Source organism: Periplaneta americana, chromosome 4 (genome assembly GCF_040183065.1).
Source record: "Periplaneta americana isolate PAMFEO1 chromosome 4, P.americana_PAMFEO1_priV1, whole genome shotgun sequence".
Lineage (NCBI taxonomy): Eukaryota > Metazoa > Arthropoda > Insecta > Blattodea > Blattidae > Periplaneta > Periplaneta americana.
In genome coordinates this window covers 140,085,369-140,103,453 of record NC_091120.1, presented here as the reverse complement: position 1 = coordinate 140,103,453, position 18,085 = coordinate 140,085,369, and the positions used below count along the sequence as shown (strand labels likewise).

The following is an 18,085-nucleotide window of genomic DNA, read 5'->3' as shown; positions in this document are numbered from 1 at the left end:
CTAGAAAAGTAAAATGACATGTCGAATTCCGACTACATGAACATTACAAGCACGCACTCACACACATTACATACCCATACACGTTGTCAGTTGGATGATTGAACTCCTTAAAGTCTTTGTTACAATTATTGAATCTTGGATTCTTCAGGATTTGAATCTATGTTCCACCATCACTTTGGCTAATATTATGAGGGTTTTTTAATTAAGTGGTCTTAGAGTTTTAAGAACGAAATACTATAATACATATCCTTTGTTGCAGGCTCTGCGTAGTCCAAACCATACAAAGCTTACGGATATGAAGTCACCACCAAAAAGTGGTGGTTGTGATGAAGATGGCCATTTTCCTGGGAAGGTCCCAATCCTGCCAGAATTTCCCCACGTTCCTCATCCTCCAAGAATTCTCGAATGTGAGCCCACAGATCTCCCATCATTTCTTTACTACACCTGTCCTAAAGTGCAGACGAGATCTCGGGACGTTTACTGTAGTAGCAGAGCAGCAGCGTGGCGTGCTCTTTGCCACCAACACTGTTCCAGTTTAGAAGGCCTGCAGACTGTGTGGTATGGTTCCCCAGAGGCTGCAATGCTCTATGAGGCCAGATCTCAGCACTTTCAACCAGTATCAGTTGGAGGGATTGAGGCTGCAACACCAAGATATGGCTGGTCAAATATTATTGTACCTGGTAAGTTGAAACTACATTTATTGTTCTCTTTTAACTTAAAAAGTAGATGGAAGAATGAGCCTGTTGTTTTATCTTGTTCACAGTGTTAAAGAAAAATGAGTGTCATTAAAGACAGTCGAAACAATCTTAGTTGATAAATGCAAAGGAGAGGAATTGAACTACAATGGGTCTTACACGACTGCAATCAGTGGATATCGAGATACAATGAATATAAGCACTGTACTCTGACGTCATTGGGTCAGACTCCACACTGTTTTTGTAATTTATTTATTTATTTATTATGACTTCCATGTATTGTGGGTCCCTATCATCACAGCATGGTGTGTCCTCAGGTTGCGGATAGAAGAGACTGCCTCCAGATATGGAGGGTAGCTGCGAATATATTGAATAAGCAGTCGTGGATAGCTGATAAGGGGTGGTCCTCCAGCTTGGGGGTTGGATGAAGGGCTAACAACCCATCACTGTAAAAAAACAGTTTGTTACGAATCCATATAATAAAAGTTAGAATTTATAAAACAGTTATATTACCAGTTATGTATGGTTGAGAAGCTTGTACTCTCACTTTGAGAGAGGAACAGAGATTAAGGGTGTTTGAGAATAAGGTTCTTAGGAAAATATTTGGGGCTAAGAGAGATGAAGTTACAGGAGAATGGAGAAAGTTACACAATGCAGAACTGCACGCATTGTATTCTACACCTGACATAATTAGGAACATTAAATCCAGACGTTTGAGATGGGCAGGGCATATAGCACATATGGGCGAATCCAAAAATGCATATAGAGTGTTAGTTGGGAGACCGGAGGGAAAAAGACCTTTGGGGAGTCCGAAACATAGATGGGAGGATAATATTAAAATGGATTTGAGGGAAGTGGGATATGATGATAGAGACTGGATTAATCTTGCATTGAACCTGCGGGTTCCTTAAAAGCCATTTCTAAGTAAGTAAGTATTATGACATATTTTAATATTATCCTCCCATCTACGTCTCTGCTTCCCCATCTAACACTCTGTATGCATTTCCGGATTCGCCCATACATGCTACATGGCCTTTGAGGGAGGTGGGATGTGATACTAGGGACTGGATTAATCTTGCTCAGAATAGGGACTGATGGCGGGCTTATGTGAGGGCGGCAATGAACCTCCAGGTTTTCTGAAAGCCATTTGTAAGTAATTATGACTTACATGAAATCATATTGAGTAGATGCCTATCAAAGCATTTTCTTCACATATAAATTCCAGCCCTTCCCTCTACATCCACTGTGTGTGAGAAATATTGGAGAGAAAGAGAGTTAATTGCTTTATTGCGAACAACATAAATATAAATGAGCAATTTTACTTACAGTTGTCGATGATTTACAATGAGTGGCAGTTATAAAAAAGGAATATCAAAACTCATTAACAATAGAAATAAAAAAATGAAACATAAAATAGAGATGTAGTTTATAATTAATCGGTATTGACAAAACATCGGAAATTTAATAAATCAATAATAAATTGTAGGACCAAAACAACGAAAAAAATTGATTTATCCCAGGGAAAAATAAAACTGTGTTATGACATGAATGGCATAAATAATTTGTTATAAATTTGGATTTTGAATAACTTTTCTGCACTAGAAAATAAATCAATTTTCTCACTCAGTGAATTGAAGTTTCTTGACATTTTAATTAACCGAACAAGATGGCTCAGACAGTAATATTTGAGACTCATTCTTGAGGTCTCGGATTCCAACTCTGTAGGAGATCAATCAGATTAGATTTTTTTTCATGGTTCCCCTCAGTTACTAAGCCAAATATCGAATTGTAAATTTACATACTATGATTTATCATCACTGCCTTAATCACCAATATCATACATATTAAAACAATATTCAAATCAGTTAGGTACCTGAACACAAGTGATCTATAACACACGACAGTAGAAACAGAATCTCAACAATACTCCATGGGCTAGTGATTTCTTTGTTATCCATGTTGTCTTTTATATCTTGACTTAGCTTAAGTGTCTGTTGTATAGTAGTGTGAAGGACTCGGAAGCCTGTCTGTGCTGATGTTATCAAGTTTTTATTTTCCAAATGCTAATTAAGTCTTGCATGTGCCATTTTCTCCATTGTCTTTGTGAAAACACAAGTGAGATATATTGGACGATAGCTAGAAATATTATGTGGAGGTTGTTTGGTTTTAAGATGGGTATTAAAATTGCTCTTTTCCACAATGAAGGAACATCAGTTTTCCATATGTTGTTGTCTAGTGCCTTGCATTTGGCAATGAAGCCATATTTGATTAAATAATTGTAAGCGGATTTTCATTGCAACTGGTCCAAGATGTTGTATAAATTCTGGTAAGATTTTATCTGGCCCAGGTTGTTTCTTCCTTTTGAAGGATCTAATTGCAATTGTTAATTCCTGAATTGTAAATTTTTTATTAAATTCATTAACACTACTTACTTACCATCTCAAATGCTGGGTAACTTTTGGTGTTGGACCCCGGACTCATTTCACCGGTATTATCACCTTCATCTCATTCAGACGCTAAATAACCTAAGCTGTTGATAAAGCGTCGTAAAATAACCTACAAAAAAGAAAAAAAGGAAAAGAACTTACCATCTCTCTTTGTTGGCTTTATCTAGTGTATTTTTAACATGTTTTTCCCAATTAAGTTTTGATCAAAGGATACTCCTAAAGAATTTGTGGTTTTATATATCTGAGCTTACAAGAAAAAGTCCAAAAAGATAGTATTGAGATAAAATAACTTGAAAGTTTGAATATTTATGAAAAATCTGGTTTTACATTTAAACTCATCTACTCCTACTTGTTAAATAATACATGTATTAAGCTACATATTAGCATGTAGGTGTTACATGCTGTCTCTTCTCCCTTTATAGATCTCTTGGATATGGAACAACAAGTTTTGATGGTGAAATCATAGTAATAAGTGAAAGTCTCAGGAATCTTCTATGCCACATCAATAAATTTAGGAATGCAGTTATATTGTCAGACTCCAAAGCAGCTATTCTATCAATCGTCTCTAAACACACACCTTCATCTCAAACAGCAGAAATAACTAAAATGCTCTCTCAATTAAAGGAGCAGTCCGCGATAAAATTCCATATTTCGATTATATTATAGGATGTTTACCAAAGTAATCCTTGGATTAACGGCGTTTGTCGCATCGCTCTACGCCTTTTAGTTTGCGAAATATTAAAGGTCTTACTGCAAGCTCTGACGTCATAACCACTGATCGCTACATAAGACTGCGTTGTAGTTCCGTTTGACATACAGCGTAGAACGAGTAAATATATATTCATACGTTACAGTCAGTTATTATTAACACACTTAGGCCCGTATGCATAGTCGTTGCCTTCTAGGAACCTTTTGAAAAGGAAGAGGAAAGCGAAAGGCGTGGTTTGGAATGCAGGAACAATACTTACGGAAACCTTTCCTTTGAGGCTTTCCTCTCGTGGTTCTTCGGGAATATTCGGAACGTTATTCATTTCTTGTCGATATTTGTTCGCACGTTTATAATTCTCATACGAATACGTCACACGTAGCCAATAGGAATCGTCCATCAACAGACGAAACAAATATGGAGGCGGCTGCGCACAAATTGTTTTCTGCGGAAGAAAAAACCTTGCTGATAAATTTAATCAAATGTAAAAGGGTAATAGAAGACAAGAGGACTGATGTAATCAGCCTCTCAAAAAAGAAGGCAGCTTGGCTGGAGATTTTACAGGAGTTTAACTCCAATGAAGCAGTGACGAAGGTAAGTTATGATAAAAATGAGGTTATTGTGTAAACATTTGCAAACATGAAACAATATTTTGATCATTGTCTGTCTAGTTAAATTGATGATCGTACAATTTTGTATTTGTCAAAAAAAAAAGCTACACCAACGAAGGCATAATTTTCATTTGCTTTACTGGCTTCTATGAGGTGTAAGTTAAATAGTGATAAACACGTGGTTTTAGTTTGCAACCATTAACACTTGCAACATAAAAATCGTTTACACTTACATGTATATTTTATACTCAGTTATAGGCCACACCCCCATTTGTTATAAATATAACACTCGAGAGGACCTGGACCTGGACTTGAATATTAAAAAAAACTGACCATTTTCCTCGTAGCTAATTCGTTCTGGACTTCTCGCATACTAGAGGTGATGTTGGTAAGTAATAACAAGTGAGGAGATGGCTACAACAGTGCATTAGAATGCACGGGAGTATAAAACGATTTTTTGTTGAAAATATTTGTGGCAGCAAACTAACCACGTGTTTATCATGAGGCATATATATCTTAGAAATTAGTGGAAGAAAGAAAAGTGCCTTCTCTGGTGTAGATTTTCTGGATAATAACCTTTATTTTCTTAAAATTAAGGGTAAACTTCAGAATACGGTTACCTTCTTCCCATCATTCCCCAAAATTCCAACCTTGTGCACACAAAATAAATTGGCACTGATGATGTGCATTCCACAAACAGGCAAATCTGCTCTTTTCGGTATTTTAAGATAATTGTTGGCAGTGAGGTACTGAAGTTATGAAATAAATTAATATTGCTGATAGTACATATGTTATCATATTATTAATATAGGCCTATTTTATATTTCAGCGATCTTTATCCCAGCTGAAGAAATGCTGGGATAATATAAAAACAAAAAGGAAGAGGGAGCTGGCACAGGAAATGAAGGAGAGGATGAAGACTGGTGGTGGCCCACCACCACCTTTAACTTCTCCTAATCCGGAGGTGGATTTAGCAGTACCCCACTTGGGTCATCATGTGGGGTACTTGTTTGACAATGATGCAGATGTCACAGAAACACCTTCAGGTAATTTAAAATCATGTACCTACAGAATGTTATTTTGGAGCAAATAACGTTTACTTCATTAAATTAGCCTATTTCGTTATTGTGAAACAAATATGAGAGTAGGGCAATGCCTATTTCTCATGTACCGGTGTTAAGTTACTTTTTTGCTTTTATATTTTACAGATGCATTGATATCCAGGTCTGCGGAGTCTGTTGTCTTGGTAGACACAGTAGCAGACATTATTAGCTTACCTTATACACAAGGTAATCAATTCAGCACTATGATAGTATTTTATAGTACTGTATAAAGGTTATTTTCAAATCAATTATCAAGTTAAAGTGCTCATAATTTTGTGAATGTATAACATACGGCGGCATGACAATTAATGGTCTTCGAATCTTGAATTAATATAAAAAATATTGCATAGATTGTGTTATTTTTGTGACATTACATAGCATGTATGTGTGCAGTTATTATTTTTGAAGAACAGTGAGTGTAGTCTATACAATATATGGTATAAGCCAATGAACAAAAAGTAATAGATAGTGATTGGTCTACTACACATTATATTGACCAAATGGGTACTGTATCAGTTTTACTTAGTGAACAATATAGCTTTTGTAAATAATTCTATATTGTAATTTCAACTTTAGTTAAACAAATTATTATTATTATTATTATTATTATTATTATTATTATTATTATTATTATTATTATGCTGATTTTTATACTAATTTTTTTTTTACTTTGCAGTTTCAACCGACAGACCGACCGGTACTCCAGTTTCTGTTTCAGAAATTCCGGCCGTTTCTTTGAGACAAGGTAATTTAATAAATGCCTAAAAGATATTTTAGCTTTGCTTTAAGAAGATTATCATCATAAAAACTATCATTAATCTCTGATACGTTGATGTGTTACAGATCATTCAGATGTGTTAACAGGCAGTGACACTCCTGTTACAATACAAGAAGGTAATTTCCTTTGTGATGTGTTAGTGAAAGCCTGTTTCAATGCAAATTAAAACATTTCCCTGCTAATGGCTTCATTGCCAGATGCAAGGCACTAGACAACAACTAATTCCTATTTCCTTTACAGCGATACAGAATCGGCCGGTAGCATCATCGCCAAGGCCGCGTTCACACTCCAATCCAAGGCGGAGTGTCATGGAGAAAGAGCTTGATGCAAGGCTTAGAAGACACGCCTTGCAATTGGAGTATGACGCGAAGCTGCAGTCCCTTCGCGAGAAGGAGCTGCAGCTCTTGGTCGATGATGCGCTACAGAAACTGGAGAACTCCAGGAATGAAGACGAGAGGAAGAAACGAGCCTTCGAGGCAGAAGAGAGAAGAAAAGAAGAACGGCACACTTTGGAATTGGCTTTGTTGAAAAAGAAATTAGCCGAGTAGGATAAACCATGTATTTGAATCCTATAGATTCAAAATCCCCTATATCCACTTTCACAAATTGAAGGATTTTGACAGTAACTGGTTCCAAAACATAGAGGGAATTTTCAACCTAACAGTGACTTTTAACAAACCTTTTGCTTTAAATGTAGTGACTTTTTTTAATTCAAACTATATAAATCATTTGAATTGATTCTTAGCTAGCAGTATGTGGGCATAACCCAATTATGAACAAAATGGTCTTTAGGGGGTTTTGAATCTAAGGATTCATTTTACCCTAGGTATTCTCTGTTCTCTCGATTTATCTTCCAACAAAGCTAATTGCAAAGTGTGTATGTGTGTCTAGATGTTTCTCGACAAAGGCATTTCTTCCACTCCACTCCACTCCAGTGTCTAACTTCATTTTTATCATAACTTACCTTCGTCACTGCTTCATTGGAGTTAAATTTCTGTACAATTTTCAGCCAAGCTGTCTTCTTTGTTGAGAGCCTGATTACATCAGTCCTCTTGTTTTCTATTACCTTTTTACATTTAATTAAATGTATCGATAAAGTTTTTTCTTCCACAGAAAACAATGCAGCATACTTACTTACTTACTGGCTTTTAAGGAACCCAGAGGTTCATTGCCGCCCTCACATAAGCCCGCCATTGGTCCCTGTCCTGAGCAAGATTAATTCAGTCTCTACCATCATATCCCACCTCCCTCAAATCCATTTTAATATTGTCTTCCCATCTATGTCTCGGCCTCGCCAAAGGTCTTTTGCCTTCCGGCCTCCCATATAACACTCTATATGCATTTCTGGATTCGCCCATTCGTGCTATAAATATCCTGCCCACCTCAAACGTCTGGATTTTATGGTCCTAATTATGTCAGGTGAAGTATACAATGCGTGCAGTTCTGTGTTGTGTAACTTTCTCCATTCTCCTGTAACTTCATCCCTCTTAGCCCCAAATATTTTCCTAAGAACCTTATTCTCAAACACCCTTAATCTCACAACCATACAGAACAACCAGTAATATAACTGTTTTATAAATTCTAACTTTCAGATTTTTTGACAGAAGACTAGATGACAAAAGCTTCTCAACCAAACAATGCAGCATATCATGCTGAAAGTAAAAAAATGAATTAACTCCCATTAGAACTGCAATAAAAGCATTTATTACTGTATTTTTTCATTTCTTGCCATTTCATGTAGATAGTCTGCGACATAAGCACTTGTAGTCCTATTTCATTTCCCAAGAACAGTAAAATCCCGATTACAGCTTGGAAAACTATATTCTGATATCAAAAACTTATGTTCAATCTCCTCAGACATTTCCTATGTTCTGACTGAAAATATTAACAGGAACACCACCATACAGTTATTTTGTTTACAGCAGTTGTGAGACCACATTACACAGGACAAAAACATTTCAACATTTTTCTTGTAGAGAAAAGAAATTACACACTTTTACTAGTTTTTAAGCCCTGAATATGAATATGGTATCCAAAATCCATAATTTTCTCAGGCAGCTACATTGAATATTTCTCCATTAAATTATGGTATTTTTTATTTTTTTGTAATTTTACTTCCATAAATGAAATGTCACAACATGCAGTGTTTCAAAGAGTAATTTAATTTGAAGGGTATGCGGAATAAAAAAAAATTTCTGATATGCATTGCATTTTGTCTATTTAAATTTAAAATACCAAAATAGCCATATTTAAAATATTACAAAGTTTTCTGATATACTTCCTTCTTTAGCTGGGAAACTCTCTTAGAAGAAATCAACAGTAGTCAGCAAGCATATTGGGAGACCGTTTTCCTTATATCACCTTAAAATTTCTGCAGATAAAATTTATCTCGATGTCTGTCCTCACTGCTCCAAGGTTTTAAGTAAAAATCCAGATGGAAGTGCAGAAATTTCATTTTAAGGGACATATTGCAATCTAATAACCCAGGGGCCCTTGTCATAAGTTTCTACCACTTCGATATAGTTGTCGGCTCTAAAATTTCCGAGAAATTTTGAGAAAACTTTTTTGAATGCACACTGTGCCGGAAACTTTGTCCTCAAGTACTCATAACAACACCCATTTTTGTCCATTGCTGTGACAAAGTTTTCATTAAACCTATCTTGTTATGGAGTGGTGGTAATAAATTTTGAGAGAATGTACAAGTTTATGAAACTTCACACTTCTCTCACCTGGTATTAAATTTCAGTTCATTCACTTCATTGCAATAAATAAGACCAAAAAAATATGTAGTTAGACTATTTTAATGCTTTCGATATACCGTTACTTCACTGCTGACTGTAGGGGATTCCATCCTTGTAATTGAGATCCTAAAATTCAGCTTGTGTCTTTGCAAGATTTAAATTTCATACAAGATCGTTTTGCACTTATTGTGAAATAAAAGAGGTTTTTTAAATTATAGAAACTAAAAATTCAGGACTAAAGAAAGCTCCAGCCTTAGGGAAAGAGTCTGAGGTTTCCACATATGAGGTCCATTTTTCATGTGACATTAGAACTGGAAGGGAATCGCTGTTCTTACAGATCTTCCAATTGAAGGCAAATCTGGATAGACTATGTTTGTTTCTTGAATGGCTGTCCCTGTTGACTAAAAGTCCCAGAAAGGAGGCAGTGTGCATGATCAGACATACAACAAAGCAAAATTAATTTTATTACCTCAACTAGTGCTTCTCTTGTGAACCAGGTCGCTCATTCTCTAATCATGCCTACTGCCTCCATTCTGGGACAAAACTTTTTTCTAAGACTACATACCGGTACATACAAGCTCTGTTTAGGAAAGGAGTGTTGGAGTTACTACTTGTGATATCTGTGATTGGATACATTTATACTACTTTCACATTGAATTTCAGCATGCAACTTTTGTAGGCTATTGGGCTTCACATAAAATCTATCTTGGCAATCACTAAAAATGGTTTCTTGCAACCCGTGCTATTTACACTCATAATATTGAACTGAATCTATATATTATAATATATATTCTTCCTTTTCATGTCTTACTCTGTAACTTGTTGAATGATGTATCTTATTGTGTATAATATTGTGTTCTAGCAAGCTCAATGTGAGTCCGAATTGTAAAATAAAAATGGAGGCTTATTTTTAAAAGCCAGTATTCAACATTGAGCCTAAAATTATTTGTATTTTCCTTCTAAAATATGACATATACCTTCTATATAGCAATGATTGATTATAGTAGGATTCAAAATTTATGTTTTCAGTTAACAATAATATTATTGCTGAATGATCAGAAAAATGAAGGATCTAACACTTCAACATTGTAGCTGACTGTACTAAAAATTTTTACAATATTGTCTGACCAGGAATTACGATACTTCCAGTAGTAGCCTACCAAATATTCTAAGTAAAGTTTGAAATCGTTAATTAAAATTATGAGTACTCATTTCAATATTAAAATCACTACACATTATACATAGGCTATATATTTTATTCACAAGAAGCCTACAAATGCAGGTGACCACAAGGACCCTGAATTCTGAAAGAGGTATGTATATACTGAAAATCTGAACATGTTCCAATTGGTTTGCTCACACTTGTGGAGTAAGGGTTAGCGCGTCTGGCTGTGAAACCAGGTGGCCCGGGTTCGAATGCAGCTCAGGGCAAGTTACCTGATTCAGATTTTTTCGGGGTTTCCCCTCGACTCAATATGAGCAAAAGCTGAGTAATTATCAGTGCTGGACCACGGACTCAATTCACCGGCATTATCACTTTTATTTCATTCAGATGCTAAAATAACTTGAGATGTTGATACAGCGTCGCAAAATAACCTACTAAATAAAACAGTTGGTTTGGCAGAATAATTTTGAAGTACATAAAAAAATTAACTTCCAATTTAAAAAAATATATGATTTACAGACTACAATTTGATCGAGTTTCTCGACTTTATTGAATAAGATGAATACATTGAATGTGAAACATAGCTGCCATAAAGATACTTAAGGGACATGGAAAGTCCACTTGAACATTATAAAGATGATTAATTTTTTAAACAGTACAGATATTCAATTAATACTATTACATGAAATGTCTTTGTATGAACTGTTGCCTAACAATATGTCCACGTGGATTCTGCGCAGCATTGGCATTGGCCACAGGTACAATATCAAGTGGAACTTCTTCCACATTCTCAAAGATATCCTGTCTGAGAATGCCAATGTTATGCAGAATCGCACAAGCAACAATAACAGCCTGTGTTGTCACTGGTTTTGTGAGAAGCCTCCTCCTCAGGCATGGGAACCTTTGCTTCCATATCCCATTCAGCCTTTCAATTATGTTCCTCGTTGTCCTATGGGCTCTATTGTACCTGAAATGAAGGCACAAATTATGATTATGATATTTTTATTGTTTCCATACTCATATATACAGACTTGGACAAGCTGTTAGACTAAACATATTATTGTTTAACTTTTTAAGTTCACAAAACTGTTTCTATTACTAGCCTATTTCAATTATTGTAACAAACTAGGCTTCTGCCACAGATATGAGAATGGTATCATGATACTGACTAAATATTCATGCAAGATGGTGTTTCATTCCATAGAGAAAAAGTGGTTTTGAAATTTCTTCAGGCTTCTCACAACAAAACAATTAATTGGCCAGTCAACAGTCCTGAATGATATGAACCCAATCAATAATATCCAACTTTCTCTCAAGAAGAGATTAAAGAAATTCAATATTACCTCTAAAGTTGGGATCATAGAATTATTAATAACGATACTGTACCAAATGCTACTGAGACTGAAATTCTGGAGTCTTGCAGAAATATTATACAGAGCATTCGAAAGAGACTTGAAACCCTCACAAAGGCAATAGGAATCCATACAAAATATTAATATTTGTATCACAGATCATACATTATGTAACTGCATTCCGTTTTACAAATAAATAATCAAAATATGCAAATAATTATATTTAGTCTAATAATTTTTCCACATTTGTAGTTAAGTATAATTGTAAGGGCAGGCTAAAGCAAACAAATCCACTTTGAATTTTGTTTTTAGAAATGAGGTACAAACTGCACAGTATTTAAAAATCTGAATCTGCTGTCAGTGGTACCATTAAATGTTTAAGATACACACCATATACACAGTGGGCCACTGTGTATATTTATATGAAGTATGTAACGTAACTTCAAATTTCCATAACAAATAGGTGATAAAAATCAATTATGGTTCTTACACAACTTCTAATCCAAAGGAAATGTGAAAATCCATGAGGGGGTTAGAAGCAAAGTGACATTTCTAATATCATGAGTGAAGTGCATCTAGGGCAAGCTAAAGTATCGGTATCTAAAATTTTCGTGGCTAAGGGATAATATATTTTAACCACTTACACTAAAATTGATATTAAAAATTTCACAGAATTTACAGAAGCTTAAGTTGTTATCCTAAGGTAGTTTAATCTTATAATCAACAAATAATGGATCAATTATTCATAAATAAATGTGTAAATACATAAAAAAGGTTTTCAATCACATTTTATAAAAAATAACAAATGTATTAATACTAATACCCCTTTGCTTCTGACCCCCTCATATGTTATTGTATGTGAGTATGCAATTGGCAATTACCTTCGCTCTGCTGGCGTTCTTAAATGGTGCTCCAGCACAGGAGTGAAAAGGTACGGCAGCTGCGGGTACCCATTGTCTCCAAGCAGAATTCCACGAACTATGCCATTAACAAATTTCTGACAGATAGCAGAGTTCATAAAAATTCTGCTATCATGGGTTGAGCCTGGCCATCGAGAAACAATATCGAGGATCTCCATGCGAGGCCCGCAGATCAGTTGGACATTGAGGGACATCCAACCCTTCCTATTCCTGTACAATTCCGCAAACTGACCCCCAGGACTTTGAATAGGGATATGGGTACAATCTATTACACCTGAAATATATGCAGAAATAACATACAGTGAATTTACTTTAAAAACGTTGGTAGTGGTATTAGTCCAATGCATTTCAGGTGCACTGTCACTGTTTACAGACTTATCACTCACAAATTACTCATTTTTTACACTAATACTGATATGTATTTACTCGTATTTCTAAAAAGCATGTAGTGATGTTTACTACTACTACTGCTACTGCTACTGCTACTGCTACTGCTACTACTACTACTACTACTACTACTACTACTACTACTACTACTACTACTACTACTACTACTACTACTACTACTACTGGGATATTGCTATTTGATGGATGACTTTGATTATAGGCATCATCCTCATCAACTATATAAATGATTAATATACCTGATATGCCTGGAAACTGGGCAATAGCATGAAACATATTCCTATTGACATTATAGTCTTCTTCAGTAGATGGAAATTTCACGAATTGCCTCAAATGTCGCGCTATCTCGGTGGAAACCCGCCTGATAATACGACTCATTGTGGTCTGGTGAATTTTTTGTAGGTCACCAAGAACAATCTGAAAATAATAGTAAATAATAGTATAAAGCAGATATTATACATGTATAATTAGGCCTATATATCATTATTACTATTATACTATTATCGTATATACACAAGCTCACGTGTATTTAATCCGTCCTAGTGGGGACTACACCCATTATTATTCCATCTCGAGTCTTGCATACACTACTTTTAACACTTTATTACAGAAGATTGATAAATGGGCAACTTACTAATGTTATATATTTAAGCACGTGGGCTTACAGCTGTTTTGGTATGTACACCATCGTCAGATTATCATCATTAATAGCCTTTAAGCCTATTTATTAAACACAATGTGACCTAACCTAAAAGCATAATGTATTATCTGAAATTAAACTTTGGTACCGGTAGTGCAGAGAATTTGCAGTATTGGAAAAAGACGTACTTACAAAACACAATGTGACCTAACCTAAATCATAATGCCGTATCTGCAATTATACTTACGTGACAATCTCTAATTGCACTGAGTGCAAAGAATTTTCAGAATTGGAAGAAGACGTACATTTTAACACAACGTAACCTAACTAAAAGTATAATACCTTATCAGAAATTAAACTTACTTGATAATCTCTAGTTGCAGAGAATTTGCAGGATTGGAGGAAGACGTACTTACAAAACACAATGTGACCTAACCTAAATCATAATGCCGTATCTGCAATTATACTTACGTGACAATCTCTAATTGCACTGAGTGCAAAGAATTTTCAGAATTGGAAGAAGACGTACATTTTAACACAACGTAATAATACCTTATCAGAAATTAAACTTACTTGATAATCTCTAGTTGCAGAGAATTTGCAGGATTGGGGGAAGACATACGATAGGCCTCATACTAAACACAGATCTAACCTAAATGCATAATGGCTTATTTGAAATAATATTACTTACTTGGAAATCTCCAGTTGCATAAAATCTGAGTGCACATAGAATTTGCAGAATTGGAGGAATAGGAAGGCCTCGTTGTGTCCTCTGTTCTTGAAATTGCACCAACGGCAAAATAGCTTCAGTAACAGTATTCTTTGAGAATCTGTACCGCTTAAAAAATTGGTCATCGTTGTAATATTCAAGCGGATTTTCCATATCCCTTACATATCTTCGTGGCAGCTGTCTTTCACGTTCAATGTTTTCATTTTCTTCAATAAAGTCGAGAAACTCGATCAAATCGTTGTCCAATATCGCGGCCATGATGAATGTAAATACGAAAAGGCGACGACAAGGATGCTATCGGCCGTCCTCCGTCGGTCCTCCTTCTCGCCTTGTCGCTGCCTCAAGGATTTCAACTCTGCATGCGAAATTCGCGCGAATCCTCGAGGATACTGCAAAGGTAACGACTGTGCATACGGGCCTTAGGATCTATCACATGCATATACTGTAATAATAATAATAATAATAATAATAATAATAATAATAATAATAATAATAATAATAACTTACCCATTTTGAATTTCGTACTCATAGTGATTAGAACAACTTGGGTCTGGTAAGGGTTCAAACTGAAAAGGTTTAATATGTCAATCCATTATAACCCAAGTCAACGCCTTCACTGAGTGAGTGAATGTATGTGAGACGTGAAATATTCGTTATGAATGGACCGCAAATACGTGTTTATCTCACGTCAACAATAAATTAGTACATGGTTTATATTATTCTATTGCGTCATAGTTGTTGAGTCACACGGTTTAGGCAGGAAGCTATGTTTGGGGAAACCTCTAAAACATGTGTATCATCGAATTGCGGCAGTTGATAACCAGAACTACTTCCAAGACATTTTTCTGTATAGTATCTTCTCTCCACGCATTTTTCTTCCAGCTGTATGTTTTGTCTTCCACCCATCGTTTAGTGGCTTTAGAGTACTGGAGTCTGGAGCCAGTTACATCTCTTTTCACGTTGTAATTATGGTCCATTATCGCAATCATAGTTCTTGTTACCATTCCACCATATGGAAAGTGTTTTCTCTTAGGAGTGTAAAGCAATCTCTCGTTATGGTATGATTCAAATTTGCTGGTGTGACAAAATTGATTAGTCTGATTTAGGACTTTTAAAAGGGCAGGGTTACATACAACTTTTTTCAGAGCATTGTAATCGCTGGATCCAGGTTCGATCCATTCCCTCTCACTATTGTATGGGTGAATGTGTGCACATTTTTTATTATCTCTCTGTTTCTCCCCATTCGTGTATATTACAAACATGATTTAATACAGAAATGAATCTGTCTTCTAAGTCGTCAGAATCACCTTCACATGTAGCACAAGACCACATAGGTGATTTATGATGCTCTCTTTCCACATTTGTGCGGCGGCTTTAAGCTTTTTGCCATGTGCCAAATGTCAAATTGATAGCCGATCCATTTATATTTGGTACTTATCAATTTCCTAATTCCTCTATGGTGGTCCGATAGAAAGAGGGTAATATTCATTTTTTTCTTTTAGGCGATCTAGAACTTTTTCGCATGCTGTTCACCTACAATTAGACCTTTTTGCAGAACTACGAAGTCTATAATCTTATCTGAAACGAGGTCCATTACACTGTAAGTCACATATTTTGCACTGTAACTAGGTGAGTCAAATTGGCCATTACCGCGATTCGCACGTTTTTATCTTTTAGGGAATTGGTAAGTTGTTCATGAATTTGAAAATAAGTACATCTGACTGTTGGTTCTACGAATTTTGAAATTGTTTTATAAAATGTTGTCTTGCCGATGAAACATAGTGGTAAAGTTTTTGAAAATTTTAAAAACTATTTGTATCTTATATCGCACAAGTATAACGCATAACTCACTGCTATACTTCACCTCCGTTCGGACTTCCACTCCCAATTACAGGCATTCTGGCACACTGCATTAACTTTCAGCAATGGCCCTATTGGTTCTACCAAATATTTGTAAAAGAGGAATGACAAATATTACAGAAGAAAAACAAAATTTGTAAGGCTGACCAGAATACAAAAAAAAAAAAAAAAAACACTTTGACTTCCTATTTACTTTCTGTTTTATGTGTAGCATCCTCGGAACCTGATGAATTAGAATTTGAAGTTTCTTCTTCTATTTGAAAATATGTTTCTAAGTCAGTTTCTGCTCCCCCACATCTGATTCACCACACACATTTCTTAGCGTCTCGCACCCTATCTCACACTGCACAGCTTTGTTTATATTAGGTTCCTGTGAATTTTCAGCCTCATCGAGAACTACTCACACGTCAATATTTTCAGCTATAGGTGCATCACTGCAACTTGCTATTGCTTCTTCGACGACCTTCTTTCATTTATAAGCAGAGGAGCGCTTAGATCAGAACTGTCTTGGGGAGATTCTCCTTTCAAAAATAGGAAAGGGACAGAAATTTTCTTAATTTTCATAGGAGTTCAATTGTCTTTCATTAAACGTCTTTTTAGTAAAGACGATTCTTTAAAATCAGTTTCACGGAAATGACTGGAACACACAACAGTAGTTTTCGATAGTGTAAAACCTTTTCTGTTGATTTTCTTTACCCATGTTTTAAATCTTTGCAGTAACTTGTCTCTGTTCGGAAATACATGAAATGATACCCCTTCTTCATGTCCTGTTTTTGTTATTCCCTCTGAACACGAAAAATCACAACACCACGGCATTTTAAACTGTATTACGATACAATTTCTTCTGTTTAGTCTACTGTAGTTCAATATCTTTCATATAAAAGAAACTACGTCTACATAAAACCACAACATTGGTATGTGCTGGTTTTATGATTAAATGAAAAGCAAAACATGACTTCACACAATCATAACTAAGTCCGAAATTCTGTTCACGTTTACTACCGCCAGAGAAGATTATTTATTCAGAGAAGATTATTTATTTTAATACAAAGCGCCATGCTGCACTCCCCGAGGTTCTCGGTCTACTACGCAATCACACCAGTTCAGTGGCTGTGACGTCATACGTTTTTGTGCGGAGTCAGTAACTCAAGAACCATGCCTCGCATTGACATGCGGCAAATTACGTTGTACTTAGATTGAAAAACGTGTTTGATTAAAGCCAACTTAATTTTATCGCGGACTGCTCCTTTAATATCATTCAATAAAAGAATTGTATTCCAATGGATACCATCCCATTGTGGAATCCTGGGAAACGAGAATGCAGATGCTTTAGCAAAAAAGGGCAGCACTGCTACTTACAGACCTGTTACTAAATCTACGTATTACTCTGTGAAAAGATTTATTAAATCTACATATATATTTTTTTTTGATGTACCGAAGTACATATGATATTTCCATGCAGATATTCTGCGTCATCACATGATGAAAGAGAGATGGAACGGGAACCCAAGAGATGGAGCTTAATCTGAGACGATTCTGAACGGCGTCGGGATTGTATCCGGTGTGGCTTAGTGGATAAAGCATCAGCACGTAGAGCTGAAAACACGGGTTCAAATCCCGGCGCCGGAGAGAATTTTTCTCCGTTCCATCTCTCTTTCATCATGTAAATCTACATACTTAGACTTCAACAAACAAAATTTGATAACTCGATCCCAAGGGAAAAAATGGAACTCACTGCATCAAAATCCACAGTTAATTCCCGATTTACCACGAAAATCGTCTGTAGCTGCATTTAGATTGGCAACAGGCCATGATTGTTTGGCCAAACACCTGCATAGAATTGGAATATATCAATCCCCTAACTGCCCATTATGCAACTCAAACCAAGAAATGGATTCAGAACACCTCAAATTCTGTGCTTCAGTGCCTGGT

At 35.7% G+C, this 18,085-nt stretch overlaps 3 protein-coding genes across 4 annotated transcripts in view; 2 read left to right on the top strand and 1 right to left on the bottom strand.

The window, feature by feature from the left end:
• Ino80 (chromatin-remodeling ATPase INO80) overlaps window positions 1-18,085 on the top strand; it is a 454,888-nt gene that overhangs the window by 109,466 nt on the left and 327,337 nt on the right. The window contains exon 20 of the mRNA XM_069824011.1: window positions 260-680. Within this exon, the coding sequence (XP_069680112.1) occupies window positions 260-680 (421 nt within the window). The remainder of the gene's footprint in view (window positions 1-259; window positions 681-18,085) is intronic.
• On the top strand, window positions 4,017-10,009 carry LOC138698223 (myb/SANT-like DNA-binding domain-containing protein 3). Its single transcript, XM_069824015.1, has 6 exons — window positions 4,017-4,442; window positions 5,289-5,505; window positions 5,668-5,748; window positions 6,239-6,307; window positions 6,406-6,456; window positions 6,581-10,009. The coding sequence occupies exons 1-6, from the start codon at window positions 4,266-4,268 to the stop codon at window positions 6,886-6,888; spliced, it is 903 nt and encodes a 300-aa protein (XP_069680116.1). The 5' UTR covers window positions 4,017-4,265; the 3' UTR covers window positions 6,889-10,009.
• LOC138698222 (putative nuclease HARBI1) lies at window positions 10,351-14,715 on the bottom strand. 2 transcript variants are annotated; one of them, XM_069824013.1, is made up of 4 exons: window positions 14,255-14,715; window positions 13,163-13,340; window positions 12,480-12,792; window positions 10,351-11,213 (listed from the first exon to the last, which is right to left on the bottom strand). In XM_069824013.1, exons 1-4 carry the CDS (start codon window positions 14,549-14,551, stop codon window positions 10,925-10,927), a joined length of 1,077 nt encoding a protein of 358 aa, XP_069680114.1. In that variant the 5' UTR covers window positions 14,552-14,715; the 3' UTR covers window positions 10,351-10,924. The 2 variants fall into 2 exon arrangements, with proteins under 2 accessions (XP_069680114.1, XP_069680115.1); XM_069824014.1 differs by lacking the exon at window positions 14,255-14,715 and adding an exon at window positions 13,927-14,122 and having other exon boundaries at window positions 10,801-11,213.

Coding starts and splice junctions, on each gene's coding strand:
- LOC138698223 (XM_069824015.1), top strand. CDS start 4,266: ATGGAGGCGGCTGCGCACAAATTGTTTTCTGCGGAAGAAAAAACCTTG. Junction 4,443..5,288: donor CCAATGAAGCAGTGACGAAG/GTAAGTTATGAT, acceptor TTTATATTTCAG/CGATCTTTATCCCAGCTGAA. Junction 6,308..6,405: donor GGCCGTTTCTTTGAGACAAG/GTAATTTAATAA, acceptor GATGTGTTACAG/ATCATTCAGATGTGTTAACA.
- LOC138698222 (XM_069824013.1), bottom strand. CDS start 14,551: ATGGCCGCGATATTGGACAACGATTTGATCGAGTTTCTCGACTTTATT. Junction 13,341..14,254: donor ATGCAACTGGAGATTTCCAA/GTAAGTAATATT, acceptor TATTATTTTCAG/ATTGTTCTTGGTGACCTACA. Junction 11,214..12,479: donor AGAACGCCAGCAGAGCGAAG/GTAATTGCCAAT, acceptor CCTTCATTTCAG/GTACAATAGAGCCCATAGGA.